Source organism: Lepisma saccharinum, chromosome 3, assembly GCF_977018435.1.
Source record: "Lepisma saccharinum chromosome 3, izLepSacc3.1, whole genome shotgun sequence".
NCBI lineage: Eukaryota > Metazoa > Arthropoda > Insecta > Zygentoma > Lepismatidae > Lepisma > Lepisma saccharinum.
The window spans coordinates 83,270,753-83,292,930 of NC_139231.1; the positions used below are offsets into that span (position 1 = coordinate 83,270,753).

Genomic DNA, 22,178 nt, shown 5'->3' on the forward strand with positions numbered 1-22,178 from the left:
ATTAGATAAAACTGATAAAGGAACACTCACAAAGAGTATCTATGCCTAAGAGAGGACTCAAAACCTGGGCCCTTTGGTGGGAAGATCAAAAGTTGATAATTTATTATACTTAGCAACCAAGGCATCAATTGGCATCACCTAAGTAACATGATGATTGGGTGTCAAATTTGTACTGATGACGTAAAAAGCAATAAAATCTACCTGAAATTTACATAATTTTTCTTCCAAAAAACTAAAAACTAAATCCTTTACCAAAAACCAAGCAAGGATTGGTCAGACCCATGGAGCCATCATCACCATCCTTCGCCATTTTTTGCCTCTGGCTGGATCAGCATACAAGTCAAGCCTCTCCATTTTTTCCTGGTTTTCCACCACTCCTCTCTTCCACGGTGTTCCAATCTTGTCCCCTTCTCCTAACACTCTCCACTATCTACTCTTTCCACCAACATCTTGGTCTCCCCCTTGGCCTTATTCCAACTCCTTGTTCATGGTAAGCTCTTACTGGTAGTCTTTCTGCATCCATCCTCTTCATGTGTCCGAACCACCTCATTTGTGCCTGATGTATCCTGTCCTGAAGCTTCACCACACCCACTGTCTGTTGGATCTCCTCATTCCTTATTCTATCCCTTCTAGTCTTCCCCAATATACTCCTTAAAAATTTCATCTCCACTGTCTGCATCTTCCTTTTGTCTCTCTCTGTCATTGTCCAAGTCTCTGCTCCATACATAATTATTGGCACCTAGTATGTGTTGTACACGTATATTACCTTCTTGCATTTAATAGGTACATACAGAGGCATCACCTGAAGGGGGTTCACGAAACACACGAACCCCTAACTGAAAACGAAAAAACTTCAACTTGTTTTCTTCTCTGCTTTATAAAACACTACATTTCAAGTTACTTATTTTACAAAGCAGCTTTTTTCATTCATAAAGTCTTCACAATGCTTCAAATTTACTAATTTCCTCCGACTGTTGACAAGAAAAGCTCACCAGATCAAATAGCGAGAACCCGGAGCACATATGGTTTGCTATGAACTCCCTCTGCTGTATTCTTCCTGTGTTCTAGCTCCACCAAAGAAGCCGAGAGAAACCAAGGGAGGAAACTGGAAATAGGAGCACGTGCGCCTTCCGATAGAAAATGTTAACAGATGGCAGCAACTGTTAAATGTGTGGATAGCGGCATAGGCACGATTTTTTTTATTTTGCTATTCCCAAGTATTTTATTTTTAGTTTCCTTCAGCTTTTGTATTGGAGAAAAGTAAGCAGTATTTAAGATATAATGCAAGCACTGCATTGTTATAGTAATTCCTAAGATCTTCGATGCTTTTGCCTAATATCTTTCCTTTCCAATTCATTTCGCCAAAAATTAAGGCCGCAAACTTCTTCAACAACTCTTTTGCAAATAGTTGTCGCACATCCAAAGCCTTGCAGTTGCATGGCGAAGGTTTTGTTTTCAAACACTATATCACCAAACTCATATTTGAGGCATGTGCGACTTACTCATGTTATGAATATTAAAAGTATAATATAAAAACATATACACTATGAAATTCTTACATTTCGTATCTGTTTTGTGAAAAAAAAAAAACGTTTCGGGATCCTACTGTTCAGTCCCCGTAGCTAGAGGGGGGCAGGGGGCAACTGCCCACCACTGAGAGCCTGCTTTGCCACCATGTGAAAAATACGGAACACATTCCAAACCTGGAATTCTCACTAATCTCTACAATTATATCATGTGTAACTATAGCATCATAACAAAGACACTTATTGATTTTGTGATTTATTAGGTTGTATGGGGTTCCATATAATGTCATATCAGGATTGGGGGGAGGGAGAATTCCCTTCCAGATTCAGACTTCGAGAAATGATTTCACAATTTTCAGTATCTAGAACAGTTGTAACATTTTGAGCAGTCTTGTATTAAAGGTGCCTAGTTCAGATGTTTTTCTTGGATGTATTACTTGGAACTGCTTAAATTTTTGTTTCCCAAGTCTACCTTTTGGTAATAGCGATTCATGTAGTAAAGAGAGGGAATGGATATTTGATTTTTGTTACTTAGCGTTGCTTTTCTGCCACTTCTAGCTAATTGCAACAATGAGTGATGACGTGAAATTGATGAAGAGACACTCATAAACAGTGCAGGCATTGTCCTCCCCCATCCCCCCCCCCACCCGACCTTGGACGGAAGTCCATTGTAGGGAAAACAAACTTTCAAGTCAAAAAACAAGACTAGGAAAATCTAAGAATAGCCGGACAATTGGATACTCATGATGGAATTAATTTTCACGTGTTTCTTGCATTTTTCTTTCAGATGGCCAAGGGCACTTGCAAGGGGCACAGAGGGGCAATTGCCCCCCTCCTCGATTACAAATTTTATGCGAGTAAAAGTACATTTCGTAAAATTTTCCTGATCGCTCCGCTCACAAAATGTGCTGTTTTTATAGTCCAAGTTCAGAGCCATAGCTATGGGGCAGCGGGAGTTGACCAAGGGATCCAAACGATCTATATGAAAGAAAAATGTTAAAGAGAATGCCATGGTGCCCCGTAAAATTATTTGCGCCCTATTAAAACAATTTCTTTCTATGACACTTAATATGAAATATTAATTATGACGCTGTAATCCAAGAAGTCATTGATCATCAAGGGATTCCTATTTGTTTGTCAGGTGTCAAACACATGTATTTCACCTATAATTCACACAATATTTTGCAAAATGGTTAACATAACCAGTAGGCAAACATTGTCTGTAGTGATTCAAGAGTCTCCCCTTTGAAGGAAATAGAGTCTGTTGTGGACTAAGGGACCCATGTTTTAATGTTTTAGGAAGTACAAAAAATTTATTACAATTTTTTACACAATTCATCAAAGTGTAGATAATTTGTAACCATTATTATTTAATTAATTTGATTTTCCTTGCATAACACAACACAATGGTGTTGTTCGATTCTCGTTAGATTCCTTTGTGCGTAAAAATCTTGCATACTGGAAAGTAGAGGGAATCATTATGAAGCATGATTTATAAAGGGCTCCCTTAATCAGTTCTGCAGAGAGGCACAAAGCTGTTGGTACATATTTATCGAATATTAACATTATCGACCTGTAAATATCAAGTAGATACAGTCCCTATTAACCTATTTATGTTAAACTTTATATTCTTTGGCAATCTGGAAAGGTCATTATCGAAATATTGCTATTTGATGTTGCTCGAAGTTTTTTTTGTTCATTAGAGTTTCAAGATATCATCCCTTTTCTGTTACTTATCTCTTTTGGGGGAGGGGGCAAGTGCTCTCTGTACCCTGCTATATCTGCAAATGCGACACCGTATATTAAAAATTTGCCCCCTCTAGGATTGACTTCGCCCCCCTACAAAGAATTCCTGGCTACGGGCCTGCTACTGTTCCTTTCTTCAGGTTTTCGTTTATGCCAGAATGATCATTACATAGCAGCGTCCATTTAGGCAACAATTGAGGTGGCAGGTAAAACAGGTTAAAAAGGATAAAAAGTTGACATAATATCAACTGACCCCAAACACGTAAAACCTTCATGCTCTAATCCTAATTTTAAAAACCCCAGATCTAAAAAAGTCCGTAAAAACCCTTTTACACACGAAACACGTTAAAAAAACCTTTACATAGCAATGCTCACTGTTACGAAGTATGTGTCGAACTGTTTTGTGTGTAAAAGGGTTTTTACGGACCTTTTTAGATCTGGGGTTTTTAAAATTAGGATTACAGCATGAAGGTTTTACGTGTATGGAGTCAGTTGATATTGAGTCAACTTTTTATCCTTTTTAACCTGTTTTACCTGCCACCTCAATCCTTGCCTTAATTGACGCTGCTCTGTAATGATCATTCTGGCATAGACAAAAACCTGAAGAAGGGAACAGTAGGATCCCGAAACGTTGTTTTTTCACAAAACAGATACTCACAAAAGGTAAGTATTTCATAGTGTATATATTTTTATATTATACTTTATAATATAACTATATCACCAAAATGAGCAGATTTACACTTACATCGACATTTTACAAGTCAAAAAGAAAGAGGACGAAAACACTGCTAGTAGAAAATAATATTTATCTTGGTACACATGTAAAAGAGTATGGATAAATATCCATTATATTTTTATTGAAAAGAAATTATAATTGTTATAAACTCCTACAGGTAAACTTTAAAACAATAATTTTAAACATCGTGAATTGCAATTCGCATCATGAAGTTTGAGCATTGCCAGAGACTTACCAATGAAATGTAGGAAAGCTGCTGTGAAATTACAAATAGCTATTGAAATTGAAATTATAATAATAACAATTCGTCGGTATCATGGTTAGTGGAAATGGTGGCGGGGTTAATTCTTATGAAAAGGTAAAATAATTTCCAACACTAATAACTAGAGAAGAAGGCATTTCAATAATTCAAACTGTAAAAAATTCATTGCTTACCTTAGTAGTATTTCTTGTTTTTGAGGGTACTATTCGGAAACGATAAATCAAAACAGGGCAGCGTGGGGGCAGTTGCCCACCCACTTTTCCCCTGCACTATGCTAAACCTTATATACAGAGGAAAATATATTGTATTTGCCCCCCCCCCCCCAGTTTTGGCATTTTGCTTCCCCCCCCCCCTGGTTCTGGAACTCAATCACCGCCACTGAATCAAAATAAATGAAAATTCGTAAATGTATTTTGCTGGGTACTCTGGCAGGCTCCAGGTTCCAGGCTCGTATTCTTCATAAAACATGCATTATTATATTCATATTTCTTGTTTTATTTTTATTTTTTTCTTGTACTCTACAATTTGTTAACCTTTTTGTATGCTCAATCAGTGTCACTCACATTTTGCGTTTTCTTCTCTGCGATTGTGATCAATGATTGATATTCAGGATTTTCTATGTGTCTGTAGCCCATCTCGGTCTGGTGGGGTGGGGGGGGGGTTAAAATTTTCTCTTAATTTAGGCTGTGTGTGAACACTCAACAATTTACTTCATGCGACATCACTGGGTACATCCCTGTTCCATATTAATGTTCGAACACTTTGATATAGTCCACTACCCATTTGTCCTCTTCTGTTTACCTCCTCATCTATTCTTCCACTTCTCTCAATTATGCTTCCTAGATATTTGAAGTTCTCCACTACCCTCAACTCTTCCATGTCCATCTTTATTCTTGGTTCATTTCTGGCTCTGTTTCTTGTTGTTATTAGCACCTCGCTCTTTTCTGCACTGAATTTCATTCCTGCTCTTCTGATTTCCTCATTACAACTATCAAGCTGTCTCTGTACTTCTTCTCCTCTGTTCCCTCATATTACTAAGTCATCAGCAAACAACAGGGCCTTCATCACTTCCTCTCCTATCTTCTTCCCCACCTCTTCGTTAATTGCATCCATTGTAATTATGAAGAGCAGTGGGGAAAGAGCACTTCCCTGTTTTAGTCCATTACTTGTACTGAACCACTCTGTCCTTCCCACTGGTGTCTTCACACAGCTGTGGTTTGCTTTGTATGTGCTCTGCACTCTACACACTATCTCCTCCTCGACTCCTTTCTCTCTTAGAGCCTTCCAAATCTTTGTTCTGTGCATGCTATCGTATGCCTTTTCTATATCTAGAAATGCCATAATCAAATCATTTCCATACTCGAAGTGCCTTTCCTACATTTGCCTTATGGTGAATATCAGATGTACTGTTGATCTGCCTCTTCTAAATCCATACTGTTCCTCTCTCATGTTTGGCTCTGTTACTTCCCTTATTCTTTTCTCTAATACACCTTTGATGAGTGGCACATAAGTGTTATTCCTCTGTAGTTTTTACATTCCTTTCTGTCACCCTTCTTGAATATGGGAACCATTAGTCCCTTTGTCCAATCTCATGGCACCAATGAGCCAATGAGTACCAAAACATTCCTAATAGGTGAAAAGTGTATATGTTTCTGGCATTTTCTTTTCTAAGTTTACATTTGTTGCTTTTTGTTCTGTATTGTTTACAAATTAATTGGTATTAATGCATATAACACACTTTCTTTATTCTTCTTTCAGCATGTCAGCACCAGAAGGCAATTTTGGAGCATCATGCACATGAGAGCGGAACCCCAGCCCGTCAAATGTATATCCCACGTTGCCGTCTTTCTGATGGACAGTTTGAAGGAATTCAGTGCCACCCTACCACCAAGAAATGCTGGTGTGTTGATATTTGGGGAAATGAAATTTCAGGAACAAGACATCAATCTGGCTCAATTTCCAACTGTAGAGGTAATTGCATAAGTAAAATTACTTCTCTATATGTACACACACATTTTAATATTTGATTCATTTGTCATTGTTCAGATAGATTTGCCAGTAGAATATTCAGATTCGGTCTCTACATTCAGTACAATTTTTATATTTAATCTAAAGTTTAGTTAGATGTTCCACATCTATTAAGATCCTCAAAAGTTGTTTCTCAGAACCACGTGAAGCTAAAATTTGTTTACATAACAATTCACACTAACAAAGTTATTTGGAAAATTAATTTCTCTCAGTATCAGATTTCTTTATTTTCTTCAAATCTTAAATTCATAGCACCAACATAGTTAAAGTTCACTTTTATATGAAAATAAACTCCATGTTGCTTGTGAGATATATTTCATATTACACCTATTGATTTTGGTAACTTTACTGTCACCACTCACAGAAAGCTGTTTGTTTTGAGTTTAGTAATTTTTGTTCATTGCTAAGCACATGGGATGTATTAAATTGAACATGTTGAAAAGTTATGTGAAAATTGTCACTCAACTTGAGTCTGTGGCATTCTTTGTCAATGCTCTTATTAGTTATGAAGCCAACCTCTAGGGTTGATGTATTGATGATAGACAGACTGGCGATAGGGAATAGGCATTGGATGAGATGGTTCTCACACACTACCACTCACTCAGTGGTAGATGAGTGTCATGTTATCAAATGCCTCTTCCCTATGGTCAGTCTTCGCATTAAACTGCAATCTTAGATTGTAATGATATAAGCACGACAACACTTCATTTTATCTTTTGCATATTCCAAACAAGAAAATCTAGATAAATGATTTTTCAGTTCAATTATGCACATTTTTAAAGTAATTAGTTGTTTACTAAATATAACTGCCTCCCTCCAGAATGTATTTCTCCGCTCAATGTGAAATTTAACAAATTTTATAGCAGTCCAAGTATAACAAGGTTCTATTCCCCCATGGTCATATTTCTTAATTTCAGGCTGGTCCACTAGATGTCACTCATATATATGTTAAAGCTACTTTTGTTCTCATGCTAGGAAAAGTAATATCGTACAATTACAAGATTCTCTTTAAAAACAGAAAGTGTTCTTTGCCATTTTACTTGCTCCAAATAGTACCTGTTAGTTTACCACACTTTTTTTCTGCAAACCTTGAAAAGAACTTGCAACATATTTTTAAAAATACATAGTTTGCATGTGCAAGGAAATGAAAAATTGTTTTTTTACATCCTATGAAATTCTGTATCTTTCAGCCAATGCTTCCTGCCCCTTAATGAAGTGTGTCAAGAATTGTGACAACGGCTATGTATTGAATGAAAACGGATGTCGCACGTGCACATGCAAAGATCCATGTGAGGAGGTGAAATGTAACAGTGAAAAAGAGGAATGCAGACTCGTTAAAGTGAATTGCATCGATGAGCCTTGTCCTCCAGTTGCAATGTGCTTGCCGAAGATTGAAAATCCTTGTCCGGTTGGAGATACACTGAAGGACGACAAAGGAGAAACTGTGAAGTGTGGTCCCTTCAGCCACTCATGTCCCACTTCTCACAAATGCCATTTGAGCCCGTTTGGGGAATATGCAGTGTGCTGTCCAAAGCCAAGTAAGTAAATTCAATGCTCCAAGAGTTAAAACTTTGAATATTTTCCACGTATTCCAAGGCATTTTTGATTGATTGATTGATTTATTAGCATCCGTTCAACTTTTACAAAAGTTTGGAATTACATTGTACATGTACAATTAGACTCGTACATCTATAAAACTAGAGGCATAATATAATATAAGATACAAGAGATAGTATGAGATACAAGATATAATATAAAATAAATGCATGCTAAATGTTATTTTTTTTTAGATAAATTGGCTAAAAATTTGGTTTCTATATTCAATGTTTGCTTCAACTGCTATGACAGTATGTACACATCAGTGGCGTATACTGGGTTAGAAACCTGGGCTATCGCACTATAGTGTTCGAATGGACAAAAATTTGCTGGTGGGGATGTTCTTTTTAGCTTATTGGGGGAGGGGGGGGGGTTGAAGTGATGTGACATTGTGATTGAAATATATACCTCATAAATAAAATATGGAAACGTACACGATGTCAGTAAGGAAATAATTTCATTCTTACTTGCATAAAAAAGAGGCCCATATTGTGAAATATTTATGTAGTCCTATATACGAAACTAAATATAAAACTTCTACCTACCTATTTTCACGATTTGAAGTTCGGGGCCTCCTTGTTGGCGTAGTGGGGGTCCCGGGTTCGATACATGGTGGTTCTGATACCACTCTAACTGTAGGACCAATCCCCATTAGCTTATCTGTGCATAAAGTGGACATAAAATAAAAATCCACAACAATTTGGAGCTTATCGTCATACGTAAGCCGAATAGACAGCTTGTTAATTATGTCCCTCATTTCAGTTCACTTCACAACACAGCATGTATCATTCACAAAAATACAATCCACTCACTACTGTATTCACAACGCTGCCTCTAAATAAATTCCACGCACAAAGGAACCCTTAAAGACCACTGGACGTGATCTAGATTCTAGACTAGAACTGGTCCTTGTCATTTCAGTAATTTTTAGATGTGCTCATAAACCATTCCCGGTCAGCCAACAATTTTTTCTTCCCTACTCTAAAACTCTAGTTGTTTGAAGGTCAAGGACCTCTTTTTCAACTCGTGTGCAAGCGTTCAATGATGGTCTTCACACTTTCCACTTGCCTGCAATATTGTGGCTTCAAAATTCTCCGTTCCTGGGAAAAATACATGCTGGGAAAAATTGGTTTGCAACATTGACCAAGACTGTTGAGGTAGTTCAGAGGGAATTTTCCCACCATAAGCAACCCTGTTCCCTCTCCTGTAACAGTTTGGCTCCACAATTCCCCGTTCCTGGGGAAATTATGTGCCGGGAAAAATTGGTGTGCAACATTGATCTGGTGATCCTTGAGATAGCTTTGTCTCGTTCATCTGCCACCCCGTGGAGTTGCTGGCCAGCCACCTCGTGAATTCAAAGAAAGCAGGTAATGTTTCCAACTCGTAAGAAATCAAAGTGCCAACTCCTAAGAAATCAGGTTCATATTCTTATTGAAATTAACAATTTTAAGAACATTTCTGATAGATATTTTTTTTCTGTATTTTGGTCACTGGGTCTGGGCTTTGCAGATAGCCTACATAGCCCTGAATATAATCCTCTGGTACACATATAAATACACACAAACTCATATTGAGCATTAAATAGTCACCTATATTTACATCTAGATAAATGGAATCAAACAGAAAATAGTTACGAAGGAAAAATAAAAAATAAATGCCTAATGATAGGGCAGTTTTATTTTATGTTACATTATTGTTGTTATTCCTGCCATTTATGGTGTCGATGTACTCTTGCACTGTGTAAAAACAATGTTCCCTTAGGAATCTTTTTAGATGTAACTTGTATACTGGCAATGAATTTATGTTTTTGAATGCATCTGGTAGCATGTTAAATAAGCATATACCATTATATGTTACCCCTTTTTGGTAGAATGTGGTATTGTGTAATTCCATATGTAAGTCATTCTTTCCCCTGGTGTTGTAGGTGTGGTAGTCCTTATTTGCTGTGTATGTATTTTGACAAACTTTCATGTCTGTTAGGATTTCATATAGGTATATGCATGGAACTGGCAATATCTGTAATTCTTGAAATAATGGTTTGCATGGTGCATCTGTTGAAGAATTTACCAGAATTCCAACAGCTCTTTTTTGTAGTCTGAATAATGTAATGCTTTTGTTCATGTTCCCCCAAAAAATGATGCTGTACCGTAGTACAGAGTAAATGATGCCATAGTATAGTGTTTTTGCTGCTTCTAGATTTACTACATTTCTTACGGCTTTTATTGCATACCAAAACCCACTAACCTTGTTTGCTGTAGCTTCAATATGTAGACCCCACTTTAAATTTTCAGATAGTTGTACACCAAGAAATGTTATGTTAGATACATATTCTATGCTCTGATTTTGAAAGTTAATTTCTGGTGTATCACTGCTACAGCTGTTGATTTGAAATCTAATTGCATTTGTTTTTTTTTAGTGTTTACCCCAAGATCATTTTTTTTCTAACCAGTCTGAGATGTGTGTGATTGTATTCTTTATGTTGTGTTTTAACTGTTCCGTATTTGTTCCTGCTATAAGAACGGTTGTATCGTTAGCAAAGAGAGTTGCATTTGCATCTTTACAGTTTTATGGGAGGTCATTGATGTAAATTTTAAAAAGTAAGGGTCCTAAAATGGATCCTTGGGGTACATCATATGTAATACGTTGTTTCTTTGATCGATAATTTTCCTTGTTATTAGCCTCATCGATGTGAGTTATTTCTACTATTTGATTCCTGTCCGTTAGATATGATTTAAACGATTCTTTTGCTACTCCCCTGATTCCATATTGATCCATTTTTTTTACCAAGATTTTGTGGTTGATGGTGTCAAATGCTAAGTTTTTTCACTTAACATTTTCACACATACTCATGTATTTCTTTAAAGAACAAATATAAAAGGATAAAACAATGGAAAGAAAATAGCAAAGAATCAGGTTTGAAATAAAAAAAATATACCAGAGAAGTGTGATAGTGTCACATGCCTAAAATCTGTTGTTTTTTAAATATTTTTATTATTACTATTATTATTATTATTGTTGATTCAAGTCTCATTATTCTTAATATTCTTTACATTGTTCAGTATTTTTTTCTTGATAAAGAGACATTTCTTCTCAGGTTTAAATCCCACCTAGATAAGGGTGTTCTTTGTGATTTTTCTTTCATCGATTTCATATCATCACTCATCCTTATCTACGTGATTAGCCAAAAGTGGCAGAAAAGTCCAAGTAAAATAAATAAAATAAAATAAAATAGAAATATTTGTGTGCAAAGAGTTGAACAATTTCTGAAAGCTATTTTTAAGAAACTAGTAGTATGGAAGTGTAAATATTCAAATAAGGCATTGAAAATATTTTTTTTAATGTAAACAAAAAATTAAGGTCATTAATTTATTTGCATAATGAATAAGTAACTGTCACCCTTCACTGCAATTTACTTCAATAAATACTAAGACACACTTGTGCCTTTTATCACAGAGTAGATTTTTTTTAAAAAATCTGAAAATCGAACAACAGTACATGAAACAAAGCAATACTTTTGTGGCTAGAAAATAAAAATAATAATAATGCCTAATGCAGCACTATGCCAGTTAATGCATGTTTACGTAAGCCATTATTGTAATTATCACTAATTGTTTACATCAATCCAGTAATAATAATAACAGAAAATTCAACATGATTATTGTTGTTGTTATTGCAATCATCTAGATCATCATTGGCGATGATCTTGGATATGGAATGCATGTATTTTTAAAAAAACAATGAAATTTACCAGATTTTACATGTATGCATTACATAAAGAACCAGTTATAAAATAATATTCTCTATTTGTAGGAGACGTGTGCTTTGAGAAGAAGGACACTGGAACATGCCGTGCAGCAGTTACAAATTGGTTCTTCAATGCTGAGAGGAATTTATGTGAGCAGTTCATATATGGAGGATGTGGAGGGAACCTTAATAACTTTGACAGTGAGGAAACCTGCAAAACTGTTTGCCCAGGTACTTTTACATTAGAGTAACTCAATTAATTTCTTTTAACTTTGTATGAAGACTCAGAATAATGTACAGGAGATAGCTTGGAGGAAAGGAAGAAAATAATGTTTAAGACCATTTTATACCAGCAGGCTAATGTGGGCCAGACCTACAGTTTAAAGTGGGATATGAACTACTGAACATCTGTCTCTACCGATTATCGAACCCAGGACCTCTTGACTTTAAGGTGACACTAGGTGACACTAGCCAGTACTTTAGAAAGACAGGGAGAGGCTGAATAAATTACTTATGCTAAGAGTTAAAACATACTGCTAGGAATGAGAATTATACACTCTGAAAGTTAATTTTTAGATTAGATTAGATTCATTCGTGAAACACACACACATGCATACAGTGATATCTGACATGTCAGTCGAACATTACAATGAAATACTATAATACAATGGAGATATACCTCAACCTATTAATTCTACAATTCATTGATTAGAGAAATACTTTGATGGGTTTGGGTTTTGTTCAATAAGTTGGTAGCTTTTTTACCTATATTATTTAGAGCTGTGGTGGTCCAGTCTGTAAAGCATCTGACTGGCCTGTGGAAGAGCTAGATTTGATTCTGGGGTGGATGAACTTAGCGGCAACCCTGGGAGATAATCAGGGTATGGTGCTGATCATATCATCTCCAATATAGCAGAGATCAAGAATGCATGGACCCCTATCTCCACACCCTCTGATGTGCCTCCATGGCAGGTGCAATGCACGGGGATATCTTTACTTTTTATCTATATTATATAATCTGTCTCATCATAAATTTTCATTGAATCGCATATTATCAATTGTTAGAACATGAAATATAATTTATACATGTATAATCTAGATATACGTGGTGCAGAAATTGAACAAACTCTTTTCATTGTTTCAAATACTTCTTGTCTGTACCATCAGGGACTAGAGGATTCACATTAGAAAGTGGAATAAAATTATAAACAAGCTGTCAATATATGGTTATCAAATCAGTTGTTGGTTTCTTATCTTGATAACCAGTAATTAATTGTATATCATTTTTAACTGGAAAAATTGAGGAAATAGAATACCTGTTGTTGAATTTTTCAGCATCTTCGTTTGCCAGTGTGTTGTGTGAGATATTATATTTTGTTCCCTGCTTTTAACTTAGATTTTTAGTGTGCAGTGTATGCCTAATAGAGTGTGTGTACTTTGACAGTTTTGACCAAATGCGAAAGGCTGCGAGAGAAGAACATGAAGCTGGCCGAGAAATACAAGAAGGTGACATTCAGTCCAAAGTGCAATGCCGTCTCCGGTGACTGGGAACCCATCCAGTGTCTGGAACAGGTGGGAGTGTGCTGGTGTGTCAACAAGGAAGGGGAACCTCTGAAGGGCTCTCTCACAAGAGGAGCACCCACGTGCAATTTCAGACAGGGCAGGGGAAGGGCTGAGAGGCAATCAAGTGAGTATCTCTTGCTAAGGGTATTTTCACGTATTTAAATTATAAAAAAAAATTCCTTCCTATTACTAGTAGTGATGTTTCATGAACATATTCATACCATCGTTGGAGCTGAAAGAAGTAAAGAAAACACAAAATTATATATTGTGCTTGAAGCAGGTTTGGCTTTTGAAATTTCTCTGTATTCTATTATTTCAAAATTGTAGGCATGAGACATTCCTACACTAATGTGCTGTATTCTAATAATATGTAATAAATAATATGTGACTAAAAAAACATTACCTTAAAATTTTCTGAAGAAATTTCTGTTCATTTTTATTTGTAATACATTAATAACAACAATGTTTCATATTTTGAATTCCAGTTTGCCCTGATGGAGTAAATGTGCATGTATGCCCCAAATCCCTATGCGACAACAAATTGTGCATGGCATATCCTTCTGCAACATGCCGCATTGATCCTTGTGGTGGCTGCCGGTATGCATTCTATGACAAGTTCAACAAGGAAGTTAACTGCAGTGCAGGGTTAAGTCAATGCCGGAAGGAGCTTCAGGATGTTCTCAACTCAAATGCCTGGTCCAATGAGCACATGCTGTCTTTAGACAAAGAACCTCTTCCTCTGGACGATTATGATGATGACAGAGCCTTTGTAGCAGGTGGTGCTGGAAGCTTTTTCCCTGCAAATGGTGGAACGGCAGAAGTTTGGGATATCCAACCTGATTTGTTTGCCCAGGATTACCCGACAGGGGACGAGGAGGCAGAGCTACGATCGGTAGAATCAGAGTCTCAAGGTAGGTAAAGGTTCAGATATGTGAAGTGAAGTTAAGTATTCAGCCAGTTACTTTTGTAGTATGGAAGAGTTAGTTACTCTCATGAGCGTAAGGAGTTGAATAGCATTTCAGGATGATGCACAGTAAGGTGTCAACAGGAACAACTACAAAGGTAGGTAAATAAGCTACTATCCAGGAAAATCGGTCCACAATATAATACAGGGTCCGGCAATATATATCTACCACTTTCAAAGGTTGGTATTCCCTACAGCCCCGCGTAGGGATGAAACCCAGCATGCTAGGTAAGAGCAGGAGGGATGATGCCATTTCTGTAGCAATGGAGCATTGGACCCTGAATACCTTGCTTTTGTGGTAGAGGTGCATATTAAAAGTAATGTATGGTACAGTGCTGAAAAGAATACTTCCCCCATGCAGCCTTAATACCAATAGTCTTACAGGGGAAGTATTTCTTTCTGCCACTATACTTTGTATGGTGGTTGCAGAGCACACACTGACTGCCTGTGATTTCTTTCTCTGGGGGTACCTCAAGAGCCGAGTTTTTTAAATACATATCCCTAACTTATTGACCCTGAAGAGAAGAATTAGGGAAGAAGTCAGCCAATGCCACCTGTACTGCTGATGACTGTAATGGATAATTTTGTTCGTCGACTCCAGGAGTTTGCAACACGGAATGATGGCCACCTACCTCATGCGGATTTTCAAAAAATAAGATGTAGTGAACAGTGTTGTGTTATTGTTTTACAAATGGCATTATGTTATCTATCAATTACCACTATCTTGCTGTACATTAGCTCTATTGTGTTACTATAGGAAATATATTAAAATGGTAGATATATATTGCCGGGCCCTACATAAACAGTGAGTATTACTTCATTTCTCATTACACCAACTGCACACAAAGTAAGATAGATGAGCCAAGCACTGTAACTAGGAACATGCTAGTGGATGTTGCAATCATAGATAAGGGCAGATCTTGAGTGATAGCCAAGCAAATTAGACATTAGAGCATCAAGCAGAAGGGAGTCTCATGCCATATGTAGGGTCACAAACTGTACAGCTGAACATTCATTCTCTCAGTTCAAGCATATTAACAAATCGTGAGAAGAATTAAGCAAATTTGACAACTCTAAGTTCTGTGGGAGACCGAAAATGGTCGTGTACCCAGAAAAGCAGGAATGAGGGTAAGGGTGGAGTCCAACCCACTGTGAAAAAGTCTTTGTTCATCCTCCTACCCAACCAAATAGGATAATGAGAAATTTTGGGAATCATTATAGTAATATGGAGGGGGACAAAGAGAAAGAGAGGACTGAAAATGAGAGATAAGGATAGGAAAAATAGGCAAATAAAGAGAGAGAGCAAAACGATAGAGTGGGGAAAAAGAAAATATTAGCTGCAATGAGCACAAAAAACAGAACCCAACTGAAGATATTTCTACAGCAACACCACTGCTGAAAGGAAGAGCCACAGCAATTATATTTATGGCACCAAAAGGTCTATTCACACATAAATACACTTCACCCCCCATAAGAAATATTTTGGAGTTGCCAACCATTAGACAAAAGATCTCAATGTTCTACAGTATATCTGATTCTGCAGGGTAAGTGTTCATAACTACTGCTTCCTGCACAAGTAAAATGTGATGCTTGATTCCTTGGAGCTTATTTTATTTGTATGTTGTGGAAAGTAGATAGGGTGGAAGAGCATTGCTGCTTATATGCACTTTTTTTTTATGCTATGCTTTTATCATTAGTGTGTTTGTGACTAATACATTGTGCTAACTTTTAGCTATTTATTTCTTTTTTGATGCATTCTCCACAATTCATTATTATTTATACATTATTCGACCATTTATATTGGTGGTGCAAATTTATTTTGGAAATAATTTTTTTATTTTCATTATATCATAGAGATGTATGCAAGTTTTGGGGAACAGTACCAATACCAGTGAATTGTTACTTTTATTTTTAATGTGCCAACCTCTATGATGGAGTAGTTAGTAAACTGTGCTACGATGCCAGGGGTCCCAGGTTTGAATCCCGGCCTGGACATGGGTGTTCTTTGTGAGTGTCCCTTCATCAGTTTTATCATATTATCATTCATCTTCTCTTCACAATTAGCTCAAGGTATCAGAAAGGCAAAGTAAAATAAACAGATCAATCAATCTATTTTATTTTCACTGTAAATTATATAATATTTGCACACTCAGAATTTGGGCCTTGTTGCTAAAAAAAAAGGTGAAAATAAATTTTGCTTTGTCTGTTCTTGTTTTGAGACTTAATGTGTAAATATCACGGCACAATTTTGAAGCTCCTTCTAGTGAAGGAATTCTGGCAATGACATTGCACACCCTCCCCTTTGCTGTGTTTCTCTGCATCATATGTGGCCATCAGTCATCAATTGTGGCAAGCTGTGTAAATGTAGAAAACCAAGGAATTGGACTTTAGCCAAACACAGAAGATATGTACCTGACTTTTAGATGAAGTGGAAAGTAAACATGATTTTCCCGAAATCGCTGTCCACTGGGAACCTGAGAGAATGTCTTCATTATAGGTAGGCACTAAAGCTTCATGTCTTGTTCACTCTGCAATTTGTTTCATAGCACATGCACCATATTGCTTTCACTTTGCACTGCAAAATGCACCAACGCTTCTGCTTTGCAGGTGATGTGTACAGCGACCAGATAGCACAGAGCAGTTCCCTGGTCATCTCCATCATGAAACCTCTGGTCAAGCAGGGTCTCTGCCCGGTCCCCTCCCTCTTCTGGATGCACGGTAGGTCATGCAAAGACACATGCTTCATAGATGCAGACTGCCAAGCACATTTGAAGTGTTGCATGGGAGACTGCGGTCTGCGGTGCATGGAGCCATTGAGGATGCCACAGGAGTTGGTCCCGAAGAAGGGTAAATGCCCCAAGCCCCCGGCTGATTTGAGTATGCTCTCTTGCCCAAAGCAGAAAGAGTGTGTGCACGATACAGACTGCCGAGGAAGGACAAAATGTTGCTTCAATGGATGTGGAGCTACATGCATGGAACCGATTGGTTAGTATATTGTATATATAAGCTCCCAAGAAGCATATCATAAACTTGTTAATAAGGGGCACATGTATATCATAATGCTTGCATACCAAAGCATACTGTGGTTCATATGATGCGCCGACTCAAAAAGTGCACCACTACACTAGGCCAGGATTGTGAGAGATGTCCTGAACACAATTTTTCCAGCACACTGGGTTGGTAGATATGGTTGCATTGCCTGGCCTCCTAGGCTCCCTCATATTACACCCCTGGACTTTTTTTGTAGACTTATGTCAAGGACAACGTATACTCCTGTGATTAATCTCAATGATTTAAAGACTAAAATACACAATGCTATTGCCACTGTTGAAGGGGATAAGCTCTAGTGAGTTTAGACAGAGTTGGAATACTGTTTAGATGTTGAATGCAGAACCAGAGGAGCAAATGTTCAAGTAGACAGAAGTAAAAATAAATAAATAAATAAATAAATTTGAGTTGGTGTATCATATAAATGGCAGTATTCTTCTGTGTGTCAATTACAATTCTTGTTATTGAGGTGTGAAATTGTAAACAACCTCTGTTGATAACCTACCCTCCAGTGAATTATCCACACTGCTTAAAATTTTTCATGAGGTGTAATTTATGGTTTTGGGTGCCAAATTTACCTTTACAGCCAATTAAATGTGCTTCCAATCTCCTCCTCATTCAAAAATTACAGGTAAATTATGCCTTAACTTCATTATGTCAACAAATAAAATACTAGCTTATAAACGGTAATGTGTAATATAGTGTCATTTTTCTATTAATAATTAGAAGATTGGCACCAGTAATCACTTCACTATTTACTTACACAATATGTATAGCATGTACTTTTTCCCCCTTCATTCATTCTGAAGATATGACAAATATATGTTTGCTTTTTTATGCACCCTTTGTATTTTATTAATACAGAATCTGCTTTTTATTTTAATATTATAAAATAAAGTGTCAAAAACTCAATTCAATATTTTCAGAGGAAGACGATATGCCAAAGATGATGAGCCTTGTGGAGCCACAGTGCACTGTAGATGGTGATTATGAAGCACAGCAGACACAAGGCAGCTTGGCATGGTGCCTTGACAAAAATGGACAACCAATACATAAGACAATTACAAATGGAGTTATAAAGTGTGACAAGAATGGTATGTATTTCCTTTATCTGACATTTATATATCTTGTTTCCATTATTCTATTTCTATTTGAAACAAATGTTTGTAAAATTTTTGTAACATTGATTTGTTTTACCTGGTATTCATAAGTTTAACATATTAATATGCAACAAAATGTTATTGCTTTCGTGCAGGGGAGGGAGCTTGTCTTAAAAAATTATTGTGAAGAAAAATATTGTTTTGAGTTTTGTTTAAGTCCACTTTAGGCACAGATAGGCTAATCGGTAGTGCTCATACAGTTTAAAGTGGTGTCCAAACCACTATATGTTACTCCACCAGGTATCAAACCCATGCTTCCTTGGTTACAAGGCATTAATGTATTAATGGAACTACGAAATTCAAAGGTGCTATTCGAAATAGCAAATTAATATAGGATTATCTGTGCTAAGTGAATATTTTGTGCCACTCCCATCACTAAGCACACTGTGTAGTCAATTCACGATCTCATCACCCAAAGGTTTTCAGTCTTAGTGTGGGTGTTCTTTGCAAGAGTCCCTTCATTAAGTTCATGCAATCATCATTCTTACTCATCATTCCAATAGCCTATAAAGGTTAAAGAAAAGCAACAAAGAATGTCCTAATGAGTTTTAAATGTAATATTTGTGTTACAATATTTATTTACTATTTAAAATAATTTAATATTTACTGAATGTGCACATGTTAACACAACTAAACTATTCTTTCTTAATTAAATATGTAGTTTGTGTGACATTTTGTTATTTTAAAATTTCTTTGAAACAGGGTCTGTTATAGAACGTCGGGTATACGGAAGCATCTGCCAAGATCCTTCGAAGCAGCCAAAGGTTTGCAAGGATGAATGCCTCCAGGCTTCTTGCCCAGGTCAGCCAGATGCCATTTGCAAAGCTGATCCATGCAATGACTGCAAAGTCTCGTTTTTCAGGTAAAATTTAAATTACTTTTCTTACATCCGTTATTTCAAATTATGGTGTTAACACTCACATTTCACAGACTAGCAGTGTCATCAGAGAATTTTGTTTTAGGTGGACACAAAGGAAGGGGGTTAAATATTGATGGAGGGTGGTCTGCTTTGCTGTAATAATTTTGTTACAAACTGGTGATGAGACACTAATAGATTGGCGTAGCCACAAAACTATTGAGAATATCTAGTCAACAGCAAAAGAAAACCACATGACGATTTACTTAAATGTTCTAGAAGAAATTGTAAGCATTTGCAATTTTCAGAGGAATTCGAAAACAGGTGTCTTGACGTCGGCCAAAGGTCCATCTGAACCTTAATTCATGCACCCTGATTTGTAAAGTATGTGTCTAAATGTGCAGTTTCTTTTTCTATGGACGATGCAGTCACCTGGTTACATATGTTATTTAACATTTGTAATTTTACATCGATTTCGTATTGGTAAATTTTTGTGTCAGTTATTAGTATTAGAAAAAAATTCATAACCATCAATGGTTCATGTGAACTTTAAATATTTAACTAATTTGTTGAAATTTCTTTTATTTGCTGGAAATTTATCATCTTGTCTATGAGTGTCATCAGGCTATTTTGTAGTGATCTAGTGCCCATTGAATTTCAAGCAATTGACATTTGGATTCTCTTACTCTAGCCACTATGGAGAAAAGGTGAGCTGTGAGTCAAAATGTTCTCAGCCTCCCATGCAAGGATTCTGCCGAGCATCCTTCAGGAGATTCTATTTCAACAGCACGAGCAGGAAGTGTGAAGCATTCATCTACGGAGGATGTCAAGGGAATGATAACAATTTTGCTTCCATGGAAGAATGCCAGAGAGAGTGTGGAAAACCAGGTAATTATTTTTTAAACTTTGCAGAAGATGCATATATTTCATCAGAATCAATGAATTGATAAATATTTCTTACTGATGTTCACTGGCTGTGGTGGTGTGATCAACTATACTTTCTCTGAGATTCTGAATAGTTATAGCTCCATGCCCTTTTTGTCGAACTGCTTCTCCCACACTAAAATGAAAGTAAAGATATGAAGGAATGAGTGAATGATGTAGCACACAGGTGCTGCTACCTATTGATAAATTATAAAACTGGAGGCATTATTCTTCATCTATCCCCCAAATTTTTAAAAGTTGAGAGACTTTTAAAAAACAGGACTCATTTTGAAGTTTTCCAGAAGTATTTTTGTACCCAAATTGTTGCTCATAATAATAGCTTAGAAGACAATTCAAAGATTGAAATGAATTTATTGGTTTACATTTAACTTTTTCTTATTTAGTAAGAACAATTATAGTGATGTGACATTTTCAACACAGACATTATTTTACTAACTTCGATAGTTGTATGACTGCCCTATGCTGATATTTTGAATTCCCAAAGGGGTTGGTTTGAAATTTAATCTTGCAATGGCTGCACTAATGCTATTTATATGGCCATTTTGATTGAAGGAGACAACTGTAATGAGATCATTACATTTATTATATAAAGACTGTGTTAAATGATATGCGTACACTGCTATTAATTTGTTTCATTGTCGAGATTATGTTATTTCCTTGCAGCAGACATTTGTCAACTCCCACCTGAGGTAGGTCTCTGCAAGGCATTAATGCCACGTTGGCATTTTAATCCAGCAACTCACAGCTGTGAAATGTTCACCTATGGTGGTTGTGGAGGAAATAGAAATAACTTCAGGACTAAAGAGGACTGCGAGGCTCGGTGCCCAGGTAAGTACTCAGAACTTAGCAAAAAATATTCATATATTTTGTTATTCTTCTGATTAAATGCATTTTTAAAATATTTTTCAAAGACAGAATCCACTTTTTAAGGGAAGGAGTGGAAACAGGAAGCAAGGTCTCCTCAAACATAACCAGAAAAGTGTGTTTTGTAATTGTAGAACTACAAAAGTTATACCTTTTGTGCTTAAAAATCTTATCATTTATTACAAAAAGTGGAAAGAATGATTTAGTAATTTAACTGCCATCTTATAATTTATAATTGTAGTTTTTGATTTCATATTCGAAGTAATTGCATCTTTTTTTTAAAAATATGATAATAAATAACATGCAGGTGGATTGAACAAGAAGATTAACAATAATAGATGTTAATTTAATGAAATGTTCTTGTAATGTGATAATAAGAGAACAATTATTTTATGCATGAATCATGTATTTGCATTTGTATGCTATGATGTATGATGTCACATGTAACTTTGTGTGAACAATATAATAATGCACTACAATAAAATAATGAAATTGGATGCAAAATAATAAAATAGAAACAAAGTATTAAAGTAGATGAAAATTAATAAAAATTGCAATGCATTGCAAAAACCCTATGTTATTTTTTTATCATTTTAATTTTAATCTCTGATATAAATTGTTACATGTCCTGTAAGATATGCAATAATTAATATAAGTGTGTTTTATTTCCAGATTTGGTGTTGTGTCCCAAATTCCCAATGGCAGAAGTTGAGATGTGCAGTAGGTCTGAGGCATGTGGCGACATGAGCTGCTTTGGAGATGATGAAATTGTATGTAATGTTGATCCATGCACGTGCACCTCATCATACACATACATGAATGGAAGTGTCGCTAACTGTACTGTTGTTTCTTCTGATGACTTTGCCGACAGAGTAGACGAAGCAGAGATTGACATGTCATCTCCATCTGAGGTAACACTGATCCCGTTTCTTCCAACTACACCATCAAAGTTCACAAAGACAAGATGCGAGAGATTGAAAGAGAAGACTGCTGGGAAATATTCAACATATGTTGTCGAGTGTGATAGTAATGGAAAGTAAGTATGCATATAGGTTAATCTCTTTTTTCAGTAGAAAATAAATGTGTCAGTAATAATGATGATAACAACTAGTTTTGCAATAATATATTCATTAATATGGT

General features: G+C 36.3%; 1 protein-coding gene across 2 annotated transcripts in view; it reads left to right on the top strand.

The window, feature by feature from the left end:
- The window catches only part of LOC145985195 (uncharacterized), a 149,858-nt gene that overhangs the window by 120,001 nt on the left and 7,679 nt on the right, over positions 1 to 22,178 (top strand). The window contains exons 16-26 of one of the 2 annotated variants that reach the window (XM_083118922.1): positions 6,029 to 6,241; positions 7,489 to 7,836; positions 11,705 to 11,869; positions 13,083 to 13,325; positions 13,687 to 14,112; positions 16,773 to 17,150; positions 18,140 to 18,307; positions 19,076 to 19,235; positions 19,921 to 20,117; positions 20,838 to 21,002; positions 21,711 to 22,074. In XM_083118922.1, coding sequence (XP_082975048.1) covers positions 6,029 to 6,241; positions 7,489 to 7,836; positions 11,705 to 11,869; positions 13,083 to 13,325; positions 13,687 to 14,112; positions 16,773 to 17,150; positions 18,140 to 18,307; positions 19,076 to 19,235; positions 19,921 to 20,117; positions 20,838 to 21,002; positions 21,711 to 22,074 — 2,827 coding nt within the window. The remainder of the gene's footprint in view (positions 1 to 6,028; positions 6,242 to 7,488; positions 7,837 to 11,704; positions 11,870 to 13,082; positions 13,326 to 13,686; positions 14,113 to 16,772; positions 17,151 to 18,139; positions 18,308 to 19,075; positions 19,236 to 19,920; positions 20,118 to 20,837; positions 21,003 to 21,710; positions 22,075 to 22,178) is intronic. The other variant, XM_083118923.1, reaches the window with a different exon arrangement.